This window comes from Aquarana catesbeiana, linkage group LG11, assembly GCF_042186555.1.
Source record: "Aquarana catesbeiana isolate 2022-GZ linkage group LG11, ASM4218655v1, whole genome shotgun sequence".
Classification (NCBI taxonomy): domain Eukaryota; kingdom Metazoa; phylum Chordata; class Amphibia; order Anura; family Ranidae; genus Aquarana; species Aquarana catesbeiana.
Genome location: NC_133334.1, coordinates 265,433,467 through 265,456,666, shown reverse-complemented (window position 1 = coordinate 265,456,666; position 23,200 = coordinate 265,433,467). Strand labels below are relative to the sequence as shown.

General features: G+C 43.6%; 1 protein-coding gene across 1 annotated transcript in view; it reads right to left on the bottom strand.

The window, feature by feature from the left end:
• Positions 1-23,200, bottom strand: part of VPS35 (VPS35 retromer complex component) — a gene marked incomplete in the record, with an annotated part of 107,825 nt that overhangs the window by 66,298 nt on the left and 18,327 nt on the right. Inside the window, 2 exon segments of the mRNA XM_073605809.1 lie at positions 2,855-2,978; positions 10,088-10,184. Of these exon segments, the coding sequence (XP_073461910.1) occupies positions 2,855-2,978; positions 10,088-10,184 (221 nt within the window).

The following is a 23,200-nucleotide window of genomic DNA, read 5'->3' as shown; positions in this document are numbered from 1 at the left end:
GGTATAGGAAAACATTTTCATAAATACTCAAATGAAAACTATATTAAAAAAATAAATAAATTAAAAAAAATAGTGCAACCATAATGATTACACCAGGCCACGCTACAAAATGACTAAACAATCCAAATAAAGTATGTACAAAGCCTAACAAAGAACATTAGGATTATTAATACAAGGGGGAGGGATGTGCGTCCAAGGGGGAGGGATGTGCGTCCAAGGGGGAGGGATGTGCGTCCAAGGGGGAGGGATGTGCGTCCAAGGGGGAGGGATGTGCGTCCAAGGGGGAGGGATGTGCGTCCAAGGGGGAGGGATGTGCGTCCAAGGGGGAGGGATGCGCGTCCAAGGGGGAGGGATGCGCGTCCAAGGGGGAGGGATGCGCGTCCAAGGGGGAGGGATGCGCGTCCAAGGGGGAGGGATGCGCGTCCAAGGGGGAGGGATGCGCGTCCAAGGGGGAGGGATCCGTTGATAAAAGAAGAAGTTTTTAGTCTTTGAGATGTCCAAAAAAAAAAAATTTTAAAAATTGTACAACCATAATGATTACACCAGGCCACGTTACAAAATGACTAAACAATCCAAATAAAGTATGTACAAAGCCTAACAAAGAACATTAGGATTATTAATACAAGGAGGTGGGATGTGCGTCCAAGGGGGAGGGATGTGCGTCCAAGGGGGAGGGATGTGCGTCCCTCATTGGACTCACGAGTACAAAAATCTTAAATTTCCTTGATAAAAGAAGAAGTTTTTAGTCTTTGAGATGTCCAAAAGAAGTCCAACTGAAGGGGTTGGCAACACAGCAAAAACCAAGACACACAAGCAAAAAATAAGGAGAACTAGGGACTGCCACAAGCTCAAAGCGCAGTCTGAAGGAATTACGCCCTCGCCTCATCAATGACACCTCAACTTTTGGGGCCCCAAAGTTGGTTCAGAAAATGTCATTCTCTGCTGCAGAAAAGTGCTTGACATTTTCCGAACTGACTTTGGGGCCCTGTATCTCGGGGCTACTTGGTGCTAGGAACCCCAGCTTTGGATATGTTGTAGTGTTAGTTCCACTGGGTTTGCACACCAAATTTGGGGTACCTAGCACCAAGTGGCCCCAAGATACAGAGCCCCAAAATCGGTCAACTGTGTCCATCTGCAGCAATGTCATTTCAGGACCCTTTGGGTCCAGAGACCCCAAATTTTGGCTGCAGCTAGGGGGCATCTAGGAACCCTTAACTACTGAGTTTGAAGTTCTGGGGACCTGTGGCTGCAAATGGGCACAGTGAGGCTGCAAATGGGCATTGTTGACCCTCTTTTCCACTTACAATAGGTGCGCATTTCTCACCCTAGGCTTATACTCGAGTCAATAAGGTTTCCCGTTTTTTTGTGGTAAAATTAGGTGCCTCGACTTATATTCAGGTCGGGTTATACTCGAGTATACAGGGTATTCATTTTACCTACAGGTAAGCCTTATTTATAGGCTTACCTGTAGGTAAAAATGTGAAAGCGGGGTATACAACCGCTTTAAGCTGCACGATTTCAAACCCGCGTTCAGTGTGAACCTAGACTTATTGTCAAAAGGTGAAGTTAGAAGCCGATTGGCTACCATGCACATATGCACCAGCTTCTGAGTGCTCCAGTTTTAGTAAAATTCTTCCCCGTTGTCTAAAAGCCATTCAGACCTTCCCCCTTTACTTACCATTTATAAAAGCACTATGCAATTATATTGGAGCCTTCATATATTATGAAGAGAAAGCCACTTTAGCAATTCCCGGGATGACTACTCCAGAGTAAAGTTCAATGTATGCACTCAGGGATTTATCCTACAGCAGCCAGTTCCAATCCGAGGCTGGAGTGTTGACAAAGATTCACCGCAATCCCAAGAATACAGCGAGTGTATAATTTGAACTTTATGCTGGAGAAATAAATTGGAATGTCGCTGGACTTAACAAGCAATATCGCTAAGGTAGCTTCCCGTTCTTACTATATTAGTTATAAATCCACTGTTCATAAAAGGAAAAGGTCTGTATGGTTTTGGAGAAAATGTTTTTAGTATGTCGTATTATGTGCAATAAAAAAAAAAAGGAAGTTTTTAGCTTTTGAAAAATCTGTCTGGTAGTGAATGAGATGTAAATCGCTGTTTTGTTTGATTGCATGCTGTGACGTGGTGAATGTCTAAGATATAACCATATATTCTAATGTTTCCAGCAAACAGTCAAAGCTGAAATCTGCCATCTGCTCCAAGCTTTTCGATGAGCCAGGGAACGACCCTCCACAGCAATTAGATCGCTTTTAAGGGATTTTAACCAATCAAACACGATTTAACAAAATAAAATCATAGCCAGAAAGCAGCTGCCTGAATGTACTCTGGAAAGCGACCCCCTGCGGATCGCTTTTCAGAGAATTGGCTAGTGTGAACCTAGAAAAAGCTCTGCAAGCTGAGATAACACGCACCGCATTGATGCATTCACACAATTTCACACTAACTACCAGTAAGAATGAGTCCTTTAAGTTTAAAGAGCACCTGTCATTTTAGATCCATCATGGCAGCGCCTGTTAGCAGGCGTCCAATCACCTGCTGCCGCCACGTCCCTCACCTTGTTGTGTCACTGCCGCATCACCAGCCGTCCCATTGAAATGAATGGGACTGTCGGCAAGTCAACAGCGTCAGAGGAGGAGCTACTGCGGGACAGAGATGACACTTGCTCTTTAAAAATTATCATTTAAAATCAAGCCTTTTTACTAGTGATATAAATCGACTTGATTTAAAAATCAAATCCACCCTGCATAGTGGTCAAATAATATCCTGCCTCTCTGTAAGGCTGGAGTTCTACTTTAAACAAGAAATCAGGAGAGCGCCAACCGCCATACTTACAGCCTGGGGATGATGTTCCCGGCATACTGGACCAGCTCATAGAGATCGGATACTTTCCTTCCTTTTGCAAACTCGTCCGTCAAATAAACTTCCAGATAATGCAGCTCATCAGAAATCGCCATGTCTGTTGCAGGCCACGTTAAGGAGAATTAAAATACACAAACACGGTCCAACATGACATTTTTTTGCTTTTAAAAACGGACTAATGCCCTGTACACACGGGCGGACTTTTCGACCGGACGAATCTGTCGGACAATCCGACCACGTGTGGGCTTCATCGGACCTGCAGCGGACTTTTTCAGTCGAAAATCAGACGGACTTTAGATTTGGAACATGTTTCAAATCTTTCTGACGGACTCGAGTCCGGTCGAAATATCCGCTCGTCTGTATCCTAGTCCGGACGGACGAAAACTGACGCTAGGGCAGCTATTGGCTACTGGCTATCAACTGCCTTAATTTAGTCGGGTGTACGTCATCACGTACGAATCCGTCGAACTTTGGTGCGATCGTGTGTAGGCAAGTCCGTTCGTTCGAAAGTCCGTCAGAAGTCCATCGGACCTTTGATGCCGAAAAGTCCGCCCGTATGTACACGGCATTAAGTGACAGAGACCGTTGCCTAAATGGCACAGGCATTCGCTTTGGCAAACATCTTAAACAGTTGGCAGAACTTCTGGAAAAAGTCCTCCGATAGCCAGTAATTTTCTAAATGGCCCCTAAATTGTAGTCCGATGGGTTCCCCGACTCTAGAACCACCTCCCCCTTAGTTTGCAAAGACTGAGCTGGATGAAAATGATTCCTGCCATGGCCGACCTTCTGAAAATACTAGCCGACTGGAGGTCCAACATCAGCGCCTTAGAATGTACTGATGTTGCCAAAGCAAAAATCACAGCCAAGTGACTTGCAATTGAAGGAGAAGACAACAATAGCAGTCCATATCTTTTGTCTCAATAAAAGGTTTCCTATAAAATGTTTGTAAACCTCAGACATGAAATATGAACAAAGCATATCCCTCTACAGCAGTGATGGAGAACCTTGGCACCCCCAGATGTTTTGGAACTATGTTTCCCATGATGCTCATGCACTCTGCAGTGTAGTTGAGCATCATGGGAAATGTAGTTCCAAAACATCTGGGGTGCCAAGGTTTGCCATCAACGCTCTATAGCAGGGATATGCAATTAGTGGACCTCCAGCTGTTGCAAAACTACGAGTCCCATCATGCCTCTGGGTGTCATGCTTGTGGCTGTCAGAGTCTTGCTATGTCTCATGGACTTGTAGTTCTGCAACAGCTGGAGGTCCGCTAATTGCATATCCCTGCTCTATAGTATGCCCTCGTCTCAATCCTTCTCTTTGTTCCTCCAAAGACCTCCCTGCTCTCCAGTTCCCTTGTCATCTCCTTCCGTGGTCACCTCCAGGACTTCTCCAGAGCCTCTCCCACCCTCTGGAATGCCCTACCCCAAATCTGTCCGACTTTATCCTACTCTGTCCACTTTCAGAGGAACACTGAAAACTCATCTCTTCAGAGAGGCCTATCCTGGCCCCCACCTAACAACTGTATATTTAATTTTCTCCTTCAGCCCACCCCCCACAGTTATTACCTCTAGTCTCTTTTGACCCTTCCTCTAAAGCCTCGTACACACGATCGCATTTTTTTGGCCAACCGGGCGTCAGACTTTTGTCCGAAGGGCGCGTGCCGGGAACTTGTCTTGCATACAAAACGGTACACAATTGTCGGCCAACAAACACGAACATAGTGACGTACTACGTGGAATTTCAGCTCTTGAGCGCCACCCTTTGGGCACCTTCTGCTAATGTCGTGTTTGGTGAACACTGATTCCGAACATGCGTGTTTGTACTCTGGACTTTTGCGTGACAGCCGATAGGAAAATCTGACAACAGACCGTTGTCCGCCGAAAATTTACTAGCCTGCCATCCAACATTTGTTGGAGGAAAGTTGGACAACAATTGTCTGATGGAGCGTACCAACGGTCGGATTTTAGGCAAACAGTCTGTCATCACACAATTCCCGTCCAAAAATCCGATCGTGTGTACGAGGCTTTAGATTGTAAGCTCTAACGAGCAGGGCTCTCTGATTCCTCCTGTATTAACTCCCTCACGCCTAAGAGTAAAACAAATCTTAAAGCAGTTGTAAAAAAAAACAAATAAAAAAAATAAAAACACCTGCAAGGCAATGGCATAATGTGCTAGTATTCATCCCATACTAGCACATTATGAAATGCTCATCTCTAAAGTAAGCCCTCCAGTGCTGTACTGTCACCACTGAGAAGGCCGACATGTTCCACCGGCTTTTCTTCCGGGATCGCACCGTTCGCCTAGGTGATTGGCCGGAGCTGCGACGACGGCACTCCAACGTTAGCGCACAGGAGCCCTCAGTTCCGGAACGAAGCTCTGAAGTTCCAGCAAGGCATGCCAGACCTTCAGAGCACACACGCCAGTGACGTCACTAGATACATGCAGGGTGAATCTCTCCTAAATGGGGCACGTTTAGGAGATATTCATTTTACCTACAGGTAAGCCTTATTACAGGCCTTATAGGCTTACCTGTAAGTAAAAATCCGCTACCCCTTTAATGCCTAAGCACAGTTTTGGAACTTTGACATGAGTTAGTAAAACCGTACATATCACCACAACTACTTTGTGCATCCAGGTGGAATATACCGCAGGTTTGGGCTTTCATTTGGTGGTAAATGGTAACATATCTCTAATTCTTTAATCTATATCCAATTTTTTTTTTTTAATATTATCTAAAGGAAAACTGGCCCAAAATAGTAAAAAATACAAAAATTAAAAAAATTTTTTTTTTTTTTTAATTTAGCTGTATATATTTCTTGTTACCACCATAACCTTCCACCAAAGAACAAATACATTTTCCTGCTCCTGATGATCGCAGTGACGCCACGTGTATGTTATTTGTACTCGTATTAAAGCCAAAAAACAATAGTGCACATTTTGCTTCTTTTTTTTTTTGTCCTACCCAAAACTGATACGAATTAAAAAAAAAAAAAAATCCTGTCCAAAATACACTGACCCTGACCTCTGGCCCTTACTTGACTGGGACACTAACCCTGGCAGTGACCTAGATCAATCCCTGGTCTGGGTATTTTTTCTTCATGATTTTAATTATTTTACAGACAATTTTTTTTTTCTCTCTGCAAGGAGAGAAAATAAAAAAAAAAAAAAAAAAAAAAAATACAATGTATCTTTCCTCTCCATTCACAGAGCGAAACACAGGGCTGGGCTTCAGTGTGACTGGTCACTGTGGTAACCAATCAGAGGCTGCCACAGCGATCAGGTGAGCCAGAATTGGGAGTTCGGGTACCGATCGTTAGTACGGGATCCGGTGCTCTCTGCGAGTCCCCAGTCTCTGTGCTGGGAGTATGGAGCGCTCCCAGCACAAAGATACACATTAATGCGGCCCCAGGGCAAAAAAAGTTCACTCCAGTGAGGCCACATATGTGATGTCTGCTTTAAGATCTTAAACTGTATTGCAATTGTACTGTCTGCCCTTATGTTGTAAAGCGCTGCGTAAACTGTCAGCGCTATATAAATCCTGTATAATAATAATCCAGAGCACTAAGTGTCATTTCTGTCTGCCGCTTCGTTCCTCTGCTATCAGAATCAATCACTTCAGACAAGTGTTCCTGACACCAAGAGAAAAATGGTGACAGGGGAGGAAGTTCACAGCCTGCGATTGACAGCCCCAGCTCTGTTCCCGTGAGCTGTGTGGAGAGGGGCTTTTCCCTTCCCTCCAATCAGCTCTCAGAGCTCTCCTCCCTGAGCTCTGAGGAGTGCAACTTCAGCTCTCCGCCCCCCTTTTTTTCTGACTGCTCAGACAAGCTGTATAAATTCTGGACTTTGAAGGGATGTAGAGAAAGACTGCAGATAAACAGGCACAATGTATGTAGGAGGATTTGTTTCATCTCTGTATCACCTGAGGCCAGTCACTTTACTGGGGATATGGAAGGGTTTACACCCACTTTAAGCTGGAAGCTAGGCAGATTGTGTTTGGGTTTTGGGTCTTTTGGATGTACCAGATTCTCTTTTCTGGATAAAAAAGACTCAGTTTAAAAGCAACTGACAGCAAACCCGCTGCATTCAATTCCAATGTTCTGGGAACACAACACACGGATTAAAACTTACCAGCCAGCTAATAACTACTGCAGAACAAGCTGATTGATTTTTCTCTTGAACTTGGGAAGTCAAAATAGGAATGATCGCCGTGTTCTTAGCGCAAAAATGCCCAGGAAGCAATCAGTGTGCGAGTTTTGTGCTACAGAACCTCTCAAAACAATCAAAGACGTCAGCAGCATCCCGCAATTGACTGATCTTCAAACGATCTGCATCAAATGCTGACTGCAGAGGAGGAGACGGCTCAACCAAATCAAGATCAAGAGCAGTTCTGTGCTGTGGCTCCTATCGGGGGATGCTTCCACCTCTTCGCATTTCAGATTTATTTTATCAATAGAGCCAAACATTTTTGAATGACAGCGGGCATGCATAATGGATACATTAAATGTTAAAGCTGAATGCCAGGAATTCAGCCACTTTTTAAAAAAAAATAAAAAATAATGAAGGCACGCTATGAGTTATGCCCAATGAGGTGCATGACATCTCCTGGGCTTATCTATTATTTATAGATGACAGGTTTATGGCTCTACCGAGCACACACTGGCATTTGTGGCTGTGAGAGAAGACCACAGAGCAGCCATGCCCGCCCTTTTTTCTTCTGCTGCCTATTCAAAGAAGCCTTTGTATTTTGTGAATGTTCATATAATACAAAGGCTTCTGTGATTGGGCAGGAGCAATATTCTTTACTAAATGTTCAACTCTACATAAGATTGTTACCAGGATTCATTGTTTTTTTAGATGATAGTAATTAAAAGGAGAAGTACAGCCTGAGCTCGTTTGGCTGGGCTTCTCCTATGGGTCACAGGAGCGCAATTCGTTTTGCACTCCTGTGACCCGTTTTCAGCCTTCCGCTCTCTGCTGACGTCACAGGAATCAGTCCAGGCACAGCTTCATCACGACTAAGTCTGGATCCACCAGGTGTCAGGAATGATGCCCATCTCAGCAAGCCGCTGAGAGGCTGAGATGGCCGCTCCCTACCCCTCCACAGCTCAGCGGTCCAGTGAGCGCGGGGGGAGAGGAGAGCTGCTGGCAGTCAGCAGCTCTCTGCTAGGGGAGTCCAAAGAACCAGACCCTCTGCGATATTCGATTGCTCGGTTCTCAGTGCAGAGACGCGCGGGGGGGTGGGGTGGGGGGGGTGGGGGTGGGGGGAGGCAGACGCAGCATTGGACCGATGCTGCATCCACCTAGGTAAGTATGATTCTTTAAAAATAAAAAAACAACCATTCTTCTCTTTCAACTCCTGAAGAAGCACTCCCTACCGCGAAACATGTAGAGGCCCACACATCAAGATTAATTATATCCTGTGCCCTCAATATGCATTGGGGACGCTAAATCACAAGCAAGAACCAATCAGAACAAATGCATTGCTGTAATATATGTGTATATATATATAGATATATATATAGATATATATATATCTATATATATATATCTATATCTATCTCTATCTCTATCTCTATCTTGCTTTTTTAATGAATTTGTATAAATAAAATGTTATATTTTTTATAAAAAATAAATTGTGACTTCCTGGGTACCGAGATAGTCCATTTACCTTTTTGTTTGCTGGGGGCACGATAATGGCAGCCCCAGGCTCCTTTTAATCATTACTAGCTTGAGGATGATGGTACCCCCCACATATGTAATACTATGGCTTTTTTGGAGGCACACACCTTATCTGACCCATTTTAGATGGAAAAAGCATTGTCTGGCTCTTGGGAGGAGCTATAAAAATATCAAAAAGGTCTTAACGGGGGTCAGTCTGGAAGAAGTGGGCATTCAGAGTCAGGCCTTGGTAACACCCACACGCGATGCTGAGCCTCCATGATTGGAAGAATTGAAATCCAATGAATAAAAAAGAGGCGGGCTAGGGAGGCTGGGGAGGAGAGGGGCTAGATCAGTGGTTGTCGACTTATGAGCTAAAGCGGGGCTCAAATGCAGCCCTTCACATCAAAGGGCCTCACATAAATGTATATGTAATGCCTCAGAGGACTGTCAGAAACTTCAGACCTAATAGAGCAAACGAGGGTCAGAGAGTGTGGACAGGCTACATTTTTGTTGGCTGGGGATAGTCTGCAGAAGACAATACGAAACTATGGAATAGGTTACATGACGCTAGTAGAGATTAGAGCTGCAAGATTAATCGTTAAAAAACGAGATTGCGATTTTTATTTCCCCCCCTCGCGATCTTAACAAAGCATTTTCCTGATTCTATGCCGAGTTCTCTGCTCAGCTGTCAAAAACAAACAAAAAAAAAAAAACAGGCAGTCTGCCAAGTATCACAACATTCCTCAGCCCTGAACTAACTATAAACATTGTAACGTTTTGTTCTTTAGATCAAAAGGGATGAACTTCGGTCTGTAAATGAGGAAAGTTTAACCACTTAAAAAGTGTTAATGTAAACATTTTTTTCCCTACAGTCCCCTCTGATATAGATCAGCAAGCGCCTCAGTGGTTGTCATTTATAAAAATATGCTGTATAATAGCTTACTTCAGAGCGCAGTTCGCCGCTCAGCTGACTGCCCGCTGGTTACACCACGAGACTCGCGATCTTAATTCTAAGCCAAAAAATAAATAAATAAAAATCGCAAAACTCGTTTTGGTCAAAACCAGTTTGACAGCTACCCACGCCACCACTTCCGGTCAGATTGCCGCGGCATAAATTCAGCCCCCCTCCTTCCCGAGACATGTCATGGGTTCCAGAAGGCTGTGGGTCCAATCAAATAGGGTGACTCGTGCATGCGCAGTGAGCAGCCTGCTGTGAAGCCACAAGCAGTCACAGCCGGCTGCCCACAGTTAGTATGATGGCACCAGATACCGAAGCCTGGTGAAGAAACCAGCTGGGTGAGGACTTCACTGGATCCTGGGGCAGGTAAGTATCCTATTATTAAAAGTCATAAGCTTCTGTTTTTGTAGCCGCTGACTTTTGTCTTTATTTTTTTAACAATTGACTGGACAACCGCTTTCACAACTCTGACTTAGTGTTCCGGGAATGGCTGCCTTTATCTGGCCAATCCGTGACAGATTCCGGCATTGCGTTGCCATCCGCCAATCCCGCGTGACACACCGCATGGACACCGAGAAGGATACAAAGCTCGTAGTAACTCTTCGGGGACAACATGGAGGTCCGGAGTTCTCCCAGCATGTTTGAGGCGTGTTTCAGAGCATCCATCAGTTTGTTCTTGTCCTGCGGAACAAAACAAATGATTGTATCAATACTAATAGGGCTACAAAACGCGTAGGATTAGCTTCAATAAGAAAATGCATGACCAATGCACCCCAGAAACGAACCTTTTATGCCAGCAATTTTCAGGTCCACATACATTTATACACAACATGCAGTTCCCATGGAAACTAGCAAAAAGGTTTCACAGCTGTAGTTACTGTACATCCACCCCGCATGTAATATGCAAAAGTACCCCACAGAAAGGAAATGCACAGACAAAAATCGCAAGCCGATATTCGGCCTGTGTGTACCCGGCTTTAAAACCTAAAGGATTATTGCACTTGAAGTGATTGTAAACCCAAGATAAAAAAAGAACAAAATAAAAAAAAAAACCTGCAAGACAAAAAGGCATAATGAGCTAGTATGCCTAGCATACTAGCTCATTATGTATTACTTACCTTAGATGGAAGCCCCCGCAGTGGTCCTCGTTCACCGTTTCCGCCGGCGACATCGTTCCCGGAGTTACTTCCGGGTATCGTGGGCTCTGGCGCTGTGATTGGCCGGAGCCACGATGACATCATTCCTGTGCGCACGGGGGAGCCGCCGGCAACGGCACAGTCTAACTGAAACAACGGCACTTCCCTGCCATTGTTTCAGTGCGCATGTGCCGATGACGTGGGCACATGAAAATAAAGGGATTGGTTTAGGAGATATCCAAGAAGAAAGAAGAAAAAAGAAGAAAGAAGAAAGAAGAAGAAAAAAGAAGAAAGAAGAAAGAAGAAGAAAAAAGAAGAAGAAGAAAGAAGAAGAAGAAGAAAGAAGAAGAAGAAAGAAGAAGACAGAAGAAGAAAGAAAGAAAGAAAGAAAGAAAGAAGAAAGAAGTTTTGCCTTTAGAGTGGAGCAGGGTGGATAAAAATCCATAACAAGTACAAACCGGCAACTCAACAGCTTCTCCAAAGAAAATTTTTATTGTAGCATTAAAGCAATAAAATCATCCAAAATACTGACGCGTTTCGGCCTAAGCCTTCATCAAAAGCATAAAAAAAAAAAACGACATAAAAAACAGATATAGAGAAACAACCCTCTTGAAATGAGAGGGGCAGTAATAGCTTTATTAGAAAATCATCTCATTAAGTGGTTACAGATGGAGATGATCAAAACCTGGGTCAAACCATCACATGTGACGGGAGGGGTGGAGTTTTAACAGGAAGCACAAGATGTTAACCATTAAAGTCCCACTGGTGCAGCAGTGGAAAAATTGCAATACAAAATAATTAATATATTTCAAAGACTTAATTTAAATAACAGGCCAACATCCATTCTATTGTTCATACGCAAAGGCACCCTGGTATTTAACTTGTGTATCCACCACACCTCTCGCTGGAGAAGGGTGCGATGGGTGTCTCCCCCTCTTGTAGATTTATATCTTTGGTCTAGAACAAATCAAACAAAAGGTGTCAAGATTACCTCCATGCACGGTCTTAAAAGGTTTTGATACATTTGAAATGTTTTTAGCATTTGGATTGGCAGTGTCATTGTAATGTTCTGAAACCCCGATTCGTGAATGACGATTGGTACACCCCACATACAGTATCTGACAGGCACTAAATTCAATTACACAGATCACCGATTTGGAACTACAGTTAATAAAATGTTTAAGAGTGTATGTTTTGCCTGTAGAAAAAGAGGTGACAGTCTTATGCTGCGTACACGGTCGGAATTTCCGACAACAAATCTTCGATGGGAGCTTGTTGTCGGAAATTCCGACCGTGTGTAGGCTCCATCGGACATTTGTTGTCAGAATTTCCGACAAACAAAAATCTGAGAGCCGGTTCTCAAATTTTCCGACAACAAAATTCGTTGTCGGAAATTACGATCGTGTGTACACAATTCCAACGCACAAAATTCCACACATGCCCGTAATCAAGCAGAAGAGCCGCACTGGCTACTGAATTTCCATTTTTCTTGGCTCGTCGTACGTCACCACGTTCTTGACGCTCGGAATTTCCGACAACATTTGTGCAACTGTGTGTATGCAAGACAAGTTTGAGCCAACATCCGTCGGAAATAAATCCAGGATTTTGCTGGTCGGAATGTCCGATCGTGTGTACGCGGCATTAGTCTTTCTGTGTCTTCTGTCAGATACAGTATGTGGGGTGTACCATTCGTCATTCACGAATCGGGGGTTTCAGAACATTACGATGACACTGCCAATCCAAAATGCCAAAAACATTTCAAATGTATCAAAACATTTTAAGACCGTGTATGGAGGTAATCTTGACAACTTTTATTTCCTCGGTCTTCAACAAATCAAACCAATCTACAAGAGGGGAGGACATCGCACCCTGCTCCGAGAGGTGTGGTGGATACACAAGTTAAATACCAGGATGCCGTTGGGTATGAACAATAGGATGGATGTTGGCCTGTTTTTGTGTTTAAGTCGTAAACACACAAATCCCTGTGCTGTCAGAGGAGAGGAGGCATGTTGTTTGTTCCTACTATGAGAGGAACAGCAAAATGTCTCCTCTCCTACTCAGCCCTATCCCCATACAGTAAAGCCTCGTAAACACAATCGGAATTTCCGATGGGAAATGTTGGATGACAGGCTGTTGGCGGACAATCCGACCATGTGTACGCTCCATCGGACAACTGTTGTCGGACTTTCCACCAACAAATGTTGGCTAGCACGTTTTCAAATTTTCCGCCAACAAATGTCTGTTGTCAGATTTTCCGATCGTGTGTACACAAGTCTGTCGGACAAAAGCCCAAAGTACAAACACGCATGCTCGGAAGCAGAAGCGGTCGGTCTTGTAAACTAGCATTTGTAATGGAGAATTAACATTCGTGACGCGGCAAATTATGAAATCTCGAAATGCAGCGCACAATTCTCTTCTTCTTTAATGGGATAATAATGAAGCTGCTTTGCTGGTGATACTGATGGAGTTATTGCAAACAAATTTTCAAAGGCTTTTTTTTTCCTAGTGATATCAAGAATAATATTATTATGCTTCTTTTTTTTTTTTTTGTGCAAGTTACCACAACACCATTATCCCATCATTTTTAAGATCAAAGATACAACTATGTTGGTGTCCCTTGTCAATTTTACATTGTATTTTTTAAAATGTAACTGCCGACTCCCAAACTGTCATTTGAAGTAAAACACATAGCCAAGTATTATTCTCCACAATTTTTTTTATTGTGCATTAAAAAAATAAAATAAAATTAGACATGATATCTGCCAATAGAACTTAACCAAAAAGTGCATTCTATGCATCCAAAAATATAGAAAATATAACAAATCAAATCATTATTATTCAACCATTAAAAAAAAAAAAAAAAAAATTCAAAAGCAATAACTCCAAGGCCAATAATAAATAACACGTTATCTCCTCCGATTCCGCAGCATGTCTGGTTGACGAATGGCCGTTCAGAAACGAACTGAAAAGCGCGAAAAGAAAAGCATGAATCAACACTCACCAAACTTCTACTAACACTAAATTAGCAGAAGGAGCCCAAAGGGTGGCGCTAAAGGGCTGAAAAACAACAAAGTACGTCACTACGTTCAGAATTGTTGGCCAACATTTGCGTGACCGTGTGTATGCAAGACAAGTTTGAGCCAAAGGACAAAATTCCACAGTTTTGTTGGCGGAAAGTCCGATCGTGTGTACGAGGGAACACATTTAACCCTTTGATCGCCCCCTAGTGTTGACCCCTTCCCTGCCAGTGTCATTTACACGGTAATCAGTGCATTTTTATAGCACTGATCGCTGTATAAATGTCATTGGTCCCAAAAATGCGTCAAAAGTGTCCGATCTGTCCGCCGCAATACCGCTAAAAATCGCAGATCACCGCCATTACTAGTAAAAAAAAAAAAATAATAAAAATGCCATTAAAATGCCATAAATCTTTCCCATAGGTTTGTAGACGCTATAACTTTTGCGCAAGCCAATAAATATACGCTTATTGCGATTTCTTTTACCAAAAATATGTAAAAGAATATATATCGGCCTAAACTGATGAAGAAATTAGTTTTTTTAAAAACATTTTTGGGGATATTTATTATAGCAAAAAGTAAAAAAATTGTTTTTTTTTTTTCAAAACTGTCAGTCTTTTTGAATATAGCGCAAAAAATAAAAACCGCAGAGGTGATTAAATACCACCAAAAGAAAGCTCTATTTATGGGGAAAAAAGGACATCAATTTTATTTGGGTACAACATCGCACTACCGCGCAATTGTCAGTTAAATTAATGCAGTGCTGTATCTCAAAAAACGGCCTGATCATGAAGGGGAGTAAACCTCCTGGAAGTTAAAGCGGAGTTCCACCCAAAAGCGGAACGTCAGCCGATTTGTCTCTTCCCCCCTCAGGTACCACATTTGGTACCTTTCGGGGGGGGGGGGGGGGGTGGATATCCATCCTTGACAGGTATTCTGTACCCACGTCCAGGAGTCAGGGCCGCGGCTCATTACGTCATCGCCATAAAGCTACAAAGCTACACTGCCAGGTTTCCTTACCCGCAATGGCGGTGGCATGCACCCAACAGCTGATGGAAACATCAGCTATGGTGCCAACATCGCTGGACTCCAGGACAGGCAAGTGTCCGATATTAAAAGCCAGCAGCTGCAGTATGTACAGCTGCTGGCTTTTAATTTTTGCAGCAGTGGGTGGAACACCGCTTTAAGGGGATCTTTTGAGGACCCCCCAGGTCACCAGAACTAGTGTCCCTCTCGAAAGGTTTCCCCTTTATTACTTTTCTGGGGACAACCCAAAACTTGGGATTTTCTTTTACTTTCGCTTTGATAATGGTAAACAGGACAAACAGAGAGGCGGAATATCCCTAATGGGGGCAAAGACAGCAATAAAATCTGACAGGTGTTCCAATCCCTCTCCACACTAAGGGTCCTTTCACACTGGGGCGGTTTGCAGGCGCTATTGCGCTAATAATAGCGCCTGCAAACCGACCCGAGAGTGCCGCTGCTTTAATTCCAGTGTGAAAGCCCCGAGGGCTTTCACGCTGGAGCGGTGCGCTAGCATGACGGGAAAAAAAGTCCTGCTAGCAGCATCTTCGGAGCGGTGAAGGAGCGGAGTGTATACCGCTCCTTTACCGCTCCTGCCCATTGAAATCAATGGGATGGCGCAGCTATACCGCCGGCAAAGCGTCTCTGCAGAGGCGCTTTGCGGTGGTTTTAACCCTTTCTCGGCCGCTAGCAGGGGGTAAAACCACCCCGCTAGCGGCCGAATACAGACAGTAAAGCGTCGCTTACAATAGCGGCGCTTTACTGCCGACAACGCCCCCGCCCCAGTGTGAAAGGGGCCTAAGCAAAACTAAAAAGAAGAAAAAAAAAGTTTTGCCTTTAGTTATACTTTAAAGATGCTGCAGCTTGATGGTGCACCAAGTGGTACTAACATTTTGGGCACTTTCACAATGGGGCAGCGTTGGCGGTAAAACGCCGCTATTTTTAGCGGCGCTTTACCGTAGTTTTAGCAGCGCTTGTCACCCTCACTAGTGGCTGATGAAGGGGTTAATAGCGCCGCTGCCGAATTGCTTTGCAGGCGCTGCCCCATTGATCTCAACGGGCAGGAGCGCTTTAGAAGCGCTGTACACACCACTCCTAAACCACCCCAAAGATGCTGCTTGCAGGGCTTTTTTTTTTTTTTTAACGCACCGCCTCAGTGTGAAAGCACTCGGGCTCTCACACTGCAGTGACAGACGAGGCGCTTTACAGGTGATATTTTTAGCGCCAAAACGCCTCAGTGTGAAAGTAGCCTAATGCCCTGTACACACGAGCGGAAATTCCGCCAGCAAAAGTATGATGAGAGCTTTTGGTCCGTGTGTATGCTCCATCAGGACTTTTGCTGGTGGAATTCCAGCCAGCAAAAGATTGAGAGCAGGTTCGCATACTCGGAAACAATTCGACGCATGCTCGGAAGCATTGAACTTCATTTCCTTGGCTCGTCGTAGTGTTGTACGTCCCCGCGTTCTTGACGGTTGAAAGTTCAGCAAACTTTTGTGTGACCGCGCGTATATCCAAGCCAAGCTTGAGCGGAATCCCGTCGGAAAAACCCATCCAAGATTATTCCGACGGAAATTCCGCTCGTGTGTACGCGGCATTAGTGATGAATGGCCGGAACACAAGAAGTCTGCATTCCAGGCATTTTTCCCCGAAATATTAGTACCATTTGATGCACCACCCAGCCGTAGCAGCTTTCAGTCACTCACAGCTTTACAGGATGACGAGAGTGGGGCTGGACGGAGCACCTCTGCCTTCCAGCTGCACGAAAAACACCGGAACCTCATGCAACCTCCCATGTGCACGAAGCTTAAACCTCCCGTGTGCACGAAGCTTAAACCTCCCGTGTGCATGAGACCTAATGCAAATGTGTGGCTTTGCACGGTATATGCAAAAGCACGAATCTGCTTTAATAACACATTTCTAGAACGCCAAGTATGAACGCATTTCTTACAGCCCAAAGACAAAACTGCTAAAACAGAAAAGATTTATCCTGCGGTGTTATCTTTCTATCCCCTGCTGAATAAGAAGAAAATTAGGTAGTGTGAATTTTGTCAGCTGTAATCTGCACCAGTAAACATTCCCTCCCCGAGGGAGCTTTGATTGACAGTCTAAGATTACCATCTCTGAAACAAAGATGTCTACACCACACACACAGATCAGCAAGGGAGACTATCCTCCCCGACATTCCACCCCTAGAAGAGCGGATAAACTGCAGTAGAAACCAGGAGGTCCATGAGGGTCGCTGTGCCGATCGCAGCAATTAGACATCAGAGTGCTGGGAGGAGAATCAGAAGCTTTTAAGATGTGAACCTGAACCCGGAGGCCATAAAAGGCAAGATGAAAGCTCTCGATCGCTTCTGACCTTTCATGATGAATGTGGTCAATTACTGTTGGCAAGTGGGTTTGCCTAGGGATGAGCAAGAGAAGAAGCGAGCGAACAAATTGAAATACTGCTCAAGAAGAAAGATCTTGTGTAGCATTCAGCTACAAAAACCATGAAAAGGAGCAGCCTGAGCCTAGGACTGGGGGAAAAAAAAATCGATTTAAATCTTGAATAGAGTTGAGAGGTCAAATTGATTCAAAATTTCAGCAAATCGATTTTTTTAGACTTTTTTTTTTTAACCAGGACCGGCTCTGACACTGCGCCAGTCCTGAGGAGCTGTGGGAAGGAGCTTTTTAGGCGAGGCCGCGGCTTCGGGCCAAATCCGCGAGGCCGGATGCTGCGGACTAGGCCGAAGCCGCGGCCTCGCCTAAAAACTCCTGCCTGCAGCTCCTCAGGAACGGCGCGGTGTCCAAAAAAACAAAAAACAAACAACCTCGATTCAAATCGTGAATCTAGTTTTTTTTTTTTAAATCGCAGATTTTTTTTTTCTGAGAAAATCGCCCAGCTCTACCTGAGCCTTCAATAGAACATTCCGGGACCTCCATCGCTTTACATCCTTACCAGGGAAGGAGTGAGGAGGACGCATCCGGCCCGAAACAAAAATGCCAGCAGCAGAAGTTTCTCCGATTTTATTCAGTTTTCTCCAATTAAAGAGGAAGTAAAATTTCCATCTTTACGTTTATACCTCTAAGTAAGCCTATAATAAAGTCTCACCTATAGGTAGTGTAAATATCTCTTAAACGTGCGCCGCTTAGGAGACATTTACTGTACATGCAGCCATTTTCTTTTGCTTTCACTATTGGTGATGGCAGTAAACAAAGACAAATGAGGAGGGTAAATCTCCCTAATGCCTCGTACACACGATCAGAAATTCCATCAGAAAAAAAACTTGGATGGTTTTTTCGACAGAATTCCGCTCAAGCTTGCCTTCCATACACAGTCACACAAAAGTTCTCTGAACTTTCGACCGTCAAGAACGCGGTGTGACGTACAACACTACGACGAGCCGAGAAAATGAAGTTCAATGCTTCCGAGCGTGCGTCAAATTGTTTCCGAGCATGCGTGATTCTTTGCGCATCCGAATTGCATACAGACGATCGCATTTTCGGATAGGAATTTTTTCCGATCGAAAAATAGAGAACCTGCTCTCAATCTGTTGCTGGCTGGAATTCCGCCAGCAAAAGTCTGATGGAGCATACACAAGGTCCAAATTTCTGACCAAAAGCTCACATCGGACTTTTGCTGGCGGAATTTCTGATCGTGCGTATGCGGTATTAGGCCCTTTTCATACAAAGGGTCCGCTCAGGTCTGCCTGTCCGTTTTTCAGGAGGACCCGATTGGACCCTCCTTTCACCCCCTATGGACCGGCCGGTGTAGACAGACTCTGTTTTCACCCACCTACCTCCAATCTGATGTGGTCAGCTAAAATAAAAAAATTTAAAAAAAATTAAAAAACAGGATCAGATCGGAGGGCAGTCAGGTGTAAATGGACAGCAGAGTCTGTTTACACCCGCCAGTCCATGGAGCAGAGCGGGCTCAGTTTGCGTCCGCTCTGCATAAACTGAGCAGACATAACGATTATTTTCATAACCAATTAGTTGGCCGGTTATTGTTTCGACTAATCGGTTAATAACCTTAAAAAAAGTGTGGTGTATAATTTAGTTAATATGTAAAGTTTAAAAAAAAAAAAGGCAATTTATGCTTAAATATATCTCTATGCAGTGGTAAATATAAATAACCAACTATATGGTTAGGGAGTAAAATATCTAATCCACTCTGAGAATAACAGACAGAAGAGATATACTGTATATACTATTAGAGGAGAGATATTCTGTATATACTATTAGAGGAGAGATATACTGTATATACTATTAGAGGAGAGATATACTGTATATACTATTAGAGGAGAGATATTCTGTATATACTATTAGAGGAGAGATATACTGTATATACTATTAGAGGAGAGATATTCTGTATATACTATTAGAGGAGAGATATACTGTATATACTATTAGAGGAGAGATATTCTGTATATACTATTAAAGGGTGAATCTGGTAAATATCTGGTAAAATTCAAAATGCTAACCATAACCTACAAGGCCATTCACAACATCGCCCCCAACTACATCACTAACCTCATCTGCAGATATCGCCCAAATCGTCCCCTCCGCTCCTCCCAGGACCTCCTGCTCTCTAGCTCCCTTGTTACCTCCTCTCATGCTCGCCTTCAGGACTTCTCCAGAGCCTCTCCCATCCTCTGGAATTCCCTGCCCCAGTATGTCCGATCAGCCCCTAACCTGTCCACCTTTAGGAGATCCCTGAAAACTCACTTATTCAGGGAAGCCTATCCCACACCCACCTAACAAACTGTCCCAGAGCCACCCCCATCAAATCATTCCCCGCATCTATTACCTTTTGTACCACCACCTCCTCCCTTTAGAATGTAAGCTCTACGAGCCGGGCCCTCCTGTCCCTTCTGTATTGAACTGTACTGTAATTGTGTTGTCTGCCTTCTACATTGTAAAGCGCTGCGCAAACTTTTGGCGCTATATAAAATCGTGAATAATAATAAGTATCATCAGCCTCAGAGGTCTAATTTTTTTATTTAAAAGAAAAAAAAAAAAAGTTAGACTGTTTTGCAGATTTTCAAACAGAACTGTAATATATTATATTTTGGCCATACAAATACAATGTTTTCTTTAAAAAAAAAAAAAAAAATGAATTTTAAGAGCGTTCGTTTGATTTTCTAATTGTTAGTGGGGTCAAGTCAACGTTTGTTTTCAACCACAGTGACGGGAAAATTTAGAAATAATAGAAAACTTCTTGGTCAAAGGAATTTTCAGACAGTGTATGTGGTTTTCGTTCAGAAATTACATTCGTTTTAAAACAGATCGTTAAAAGCAAGTGAAAATTTCAAACAACATTCTTTCATTCAGCGAATGTACAAAGATTCTTCGTATGAATATTCTCGTCTGAAAATTGATCCGTGTGGCCAGCATAAGGCTCGCTACACACCTATGCAGTTTGTTTTTGATCTGTTTCTGCAGTGCTTTTTGCTGTGCATTTTGATTTTTTGCGCACGTGATTTTGCTGCGATTTGCGTTTTTGCATTTTTTATGCCTTTTTTTGGCCAATTTGTTGTTGGGCAGATTAAAAAAAAATGTGCTAAAGTTTAAACAACTGGCAGTGTTTAGGGCCCCTCACCCTAAAAACGATGTGCTTCACTGAAAAAAAGCTTCCACTTAGTCCAGTTTATATCCAAAAGCCTAAAAAAATTAAAAATAAAAATAAAAAAGGTGCAAGTGTTGAGGGCTCTTCACCTTTATAAACCATGTACTCCACCACCAGCTAAAACGCTTGCTTGCAAGTCGATCAAATTGGCTTTTTAGGACAAGAATCCTTCTACACCAGGGGTCTCAAACTGGCGGCCCTCCAGCTGCTGCGAAACTACAAGTCCCATCATGCCTCTGACTGAGGGAGTCATGCTTGTAACTGTCAGCCTTGCAATGCCTCATGGGACTTGTAGTTTCGCAACAGCTGAAGGGACGCCAGTTTGAGACCCCTGGTCTATAGGTATGACGATCGTCTGGTCCCATACACAAAGTATGGCTCCTAGATGTATGTGCTGAACTCAGCTGGCTCTATCTCCATACACTCCGCTGTACATATAGAAAGAAAACATATACTACATATAGTAGCGTAGTATGTTCTAACAATCAGATAATACTCAACCACGCCTGAGGTAAAATACTCACATTTTATCAATGTATAAAAAGCATTTAAAAAGTGCCAACATGGCACTCACAAGTAAGGTTCCAATAACACTGGGTCAAGGACTGACGTCACCTGACTCTAAAAAAAAAAAAAAAAAAAAAAAAAAGGCTTTGCCTTTAAAGAGTTACCAAACCCAGGACCTGCATTCACTATATCTGTGTCAGGGCTGGGCTCAGCCCTTCCTTCTCAGAGCTGGCCGCTCAGCTGTCGGCTCATTTCCAGCTCCTATCTCTCCACAGTGTCTCTCACCTGTTGATGATTATCCTGCTCATCAGTCCTGCCTACTTAAGCCATCCAAGTCCAGAGGATCTCTGCCTTCGCCTTGGTCAACATCACAGAAATTATCTCCTGCGATCCTGTTCAAGATTTGCTTTGCTGACATCCCTTGTGGCTCCAGATCCTGCTTGCTGTTCCACTACATTGATCCCTGGCGTTTGGCTTGTCTCACTATCCATTTCGGTTACTGAACTTTGGCTATGTTTTGACTTCGTTTGTTCTTTTGACTTTCATTATTAAAGAAGTGCGATTTAACTGTACTTCTATCTCGGCCTGATTTCATGGCTTCTGACAATCTGGCCTCCCACAGTACACAGAACATGGAAATGCAGTAGTTTTAGTAAAAATATACTGCCAATTACCTTTACTCATCAGCAGCATATAGCAGTCTTATTGACTTCTATCAGTGTCTTGTTAAAGCTTGTAGGAGGAGCTTGCATTCTCCTCTGTCTTATGAGGCTGCAACACCCCTGACTCTCTGTCTTGACAGTGCTGATTGGCCCTGTGCGGATTACATGCATGCTCCCACGAAAAAACAAAACAAAAACCAAAACCTCTCTAACATACACATGAAACTGAGCATGTGCAAAGTGCCCCAAGGCTCTGTACAGTCAGGAGATGGATTGTGGATGGTGGAAAAAGGGGAGGATCAGAGAAAAACAGGATCAAACAGCCTTTTCACACAATGCAGAGGATAAATCCCTTAAAGTGGTTGTTAAGCCACTTGTATAAAAAGCTCCCCCCCCCCCCTATTAGAATAATAAAGTTCCCCTGTGTCTGTGTTTATATCATAAATATGCTTATCTATACTGATAACACAGCATCTTCCTGCAATCAGTTGCCTCCTCCCTCCCCGGCTGACAGTTCCAGTGGGCGGGGCCAAGCACTGCCGCTGACGTCAGACGGGGAGGCGAGAGGAGAGACAGAGCCGAGGAGTCACATGATCGCAGGAAGACTCTGTGTTATCAGTACATTTAAGCATATTTATTATAGATATATATATATAAAACACAGACACAGGGAGGGCAACTTATTGTTCTAATACAGAGGGGGTGGGAGCTTTTAATTGTAACATTGAGAGCAGCGGGGGAGGGGATGGGGTTTGGGCTTACGCTGAACAGAGCAGACAGTCAGTCAGACGGGGGGGGGGGAAGATGATGGAAGATAGGACACAGGAGACAGAGAGCAGGGCAGAGGCACGTGCGCTGACAGCAGTGTCAGGGCTAAGCAGCCCTGATATATCGTGGTCAGCATACAGGGGAAGGGCATAGCCAGCCAGGATCTGACAGGTATTACAGGTGATATAGGGGGCTGAATGACATGTTGTATAACATGCTTTAAAGGAACAGGATCTGTTTTTTTTGGGGGGGGGGGTTAACAAACACTTTAAGTTGCACAGTGAGTATAACAAGCATGCTTTATTGCATATACAGACTCATTTTATTGTTGTGGGTTTAGTAACACTTTAAAGACTGCTGATCATCCTTGCAGGAAGAAAAGGTAAAAAAACAAAAAGACTTTTTTTTTTTGTAACCAGCATCTCTGCTTTAATTATCAAAAGCCTCGAGACGAAGCTGAATAAATGTACAGGTAACATGGAAATCCTCTTTAATTTAAGACAGTTTACAACCCCCCCCTCCCCAAATGAACACTTCATTTGTCTGCTTTCAGCATATTTATGTTAATTCAATGCAATCCAACAGTGACAAAATAATGAAGCACCATTAGGAAGTGGGACTGTGACAGTTGTTGGCGAGAACGCGGCAGCTAATTCCAGCCTGCCAGCCGCCGGAGCTGAGCCGCTCGAACGGTGATTTACATTGATTAGGGGAGCAATTTTCGGAGCTGTCCCACAGGAAATTAAGCAGATGAGGATTGATACGACCGGCGCGACTCTCAATACGTTTTGTGGTTTCATTCATTAAGCTCCATTAAAACAAATAGCTGCGGTATTGTTTTACTCAATCTTAAGAAAAGGCTCAGAGATTTTTGATTTAAAAAGTATAGAGCAGAAAAGTTTTGTTTTGTTTTTTTTTTTTTTTAGGGAAACCATGCTGTATTTAACGGCGGCCTATTTTGAGCAATTATTTA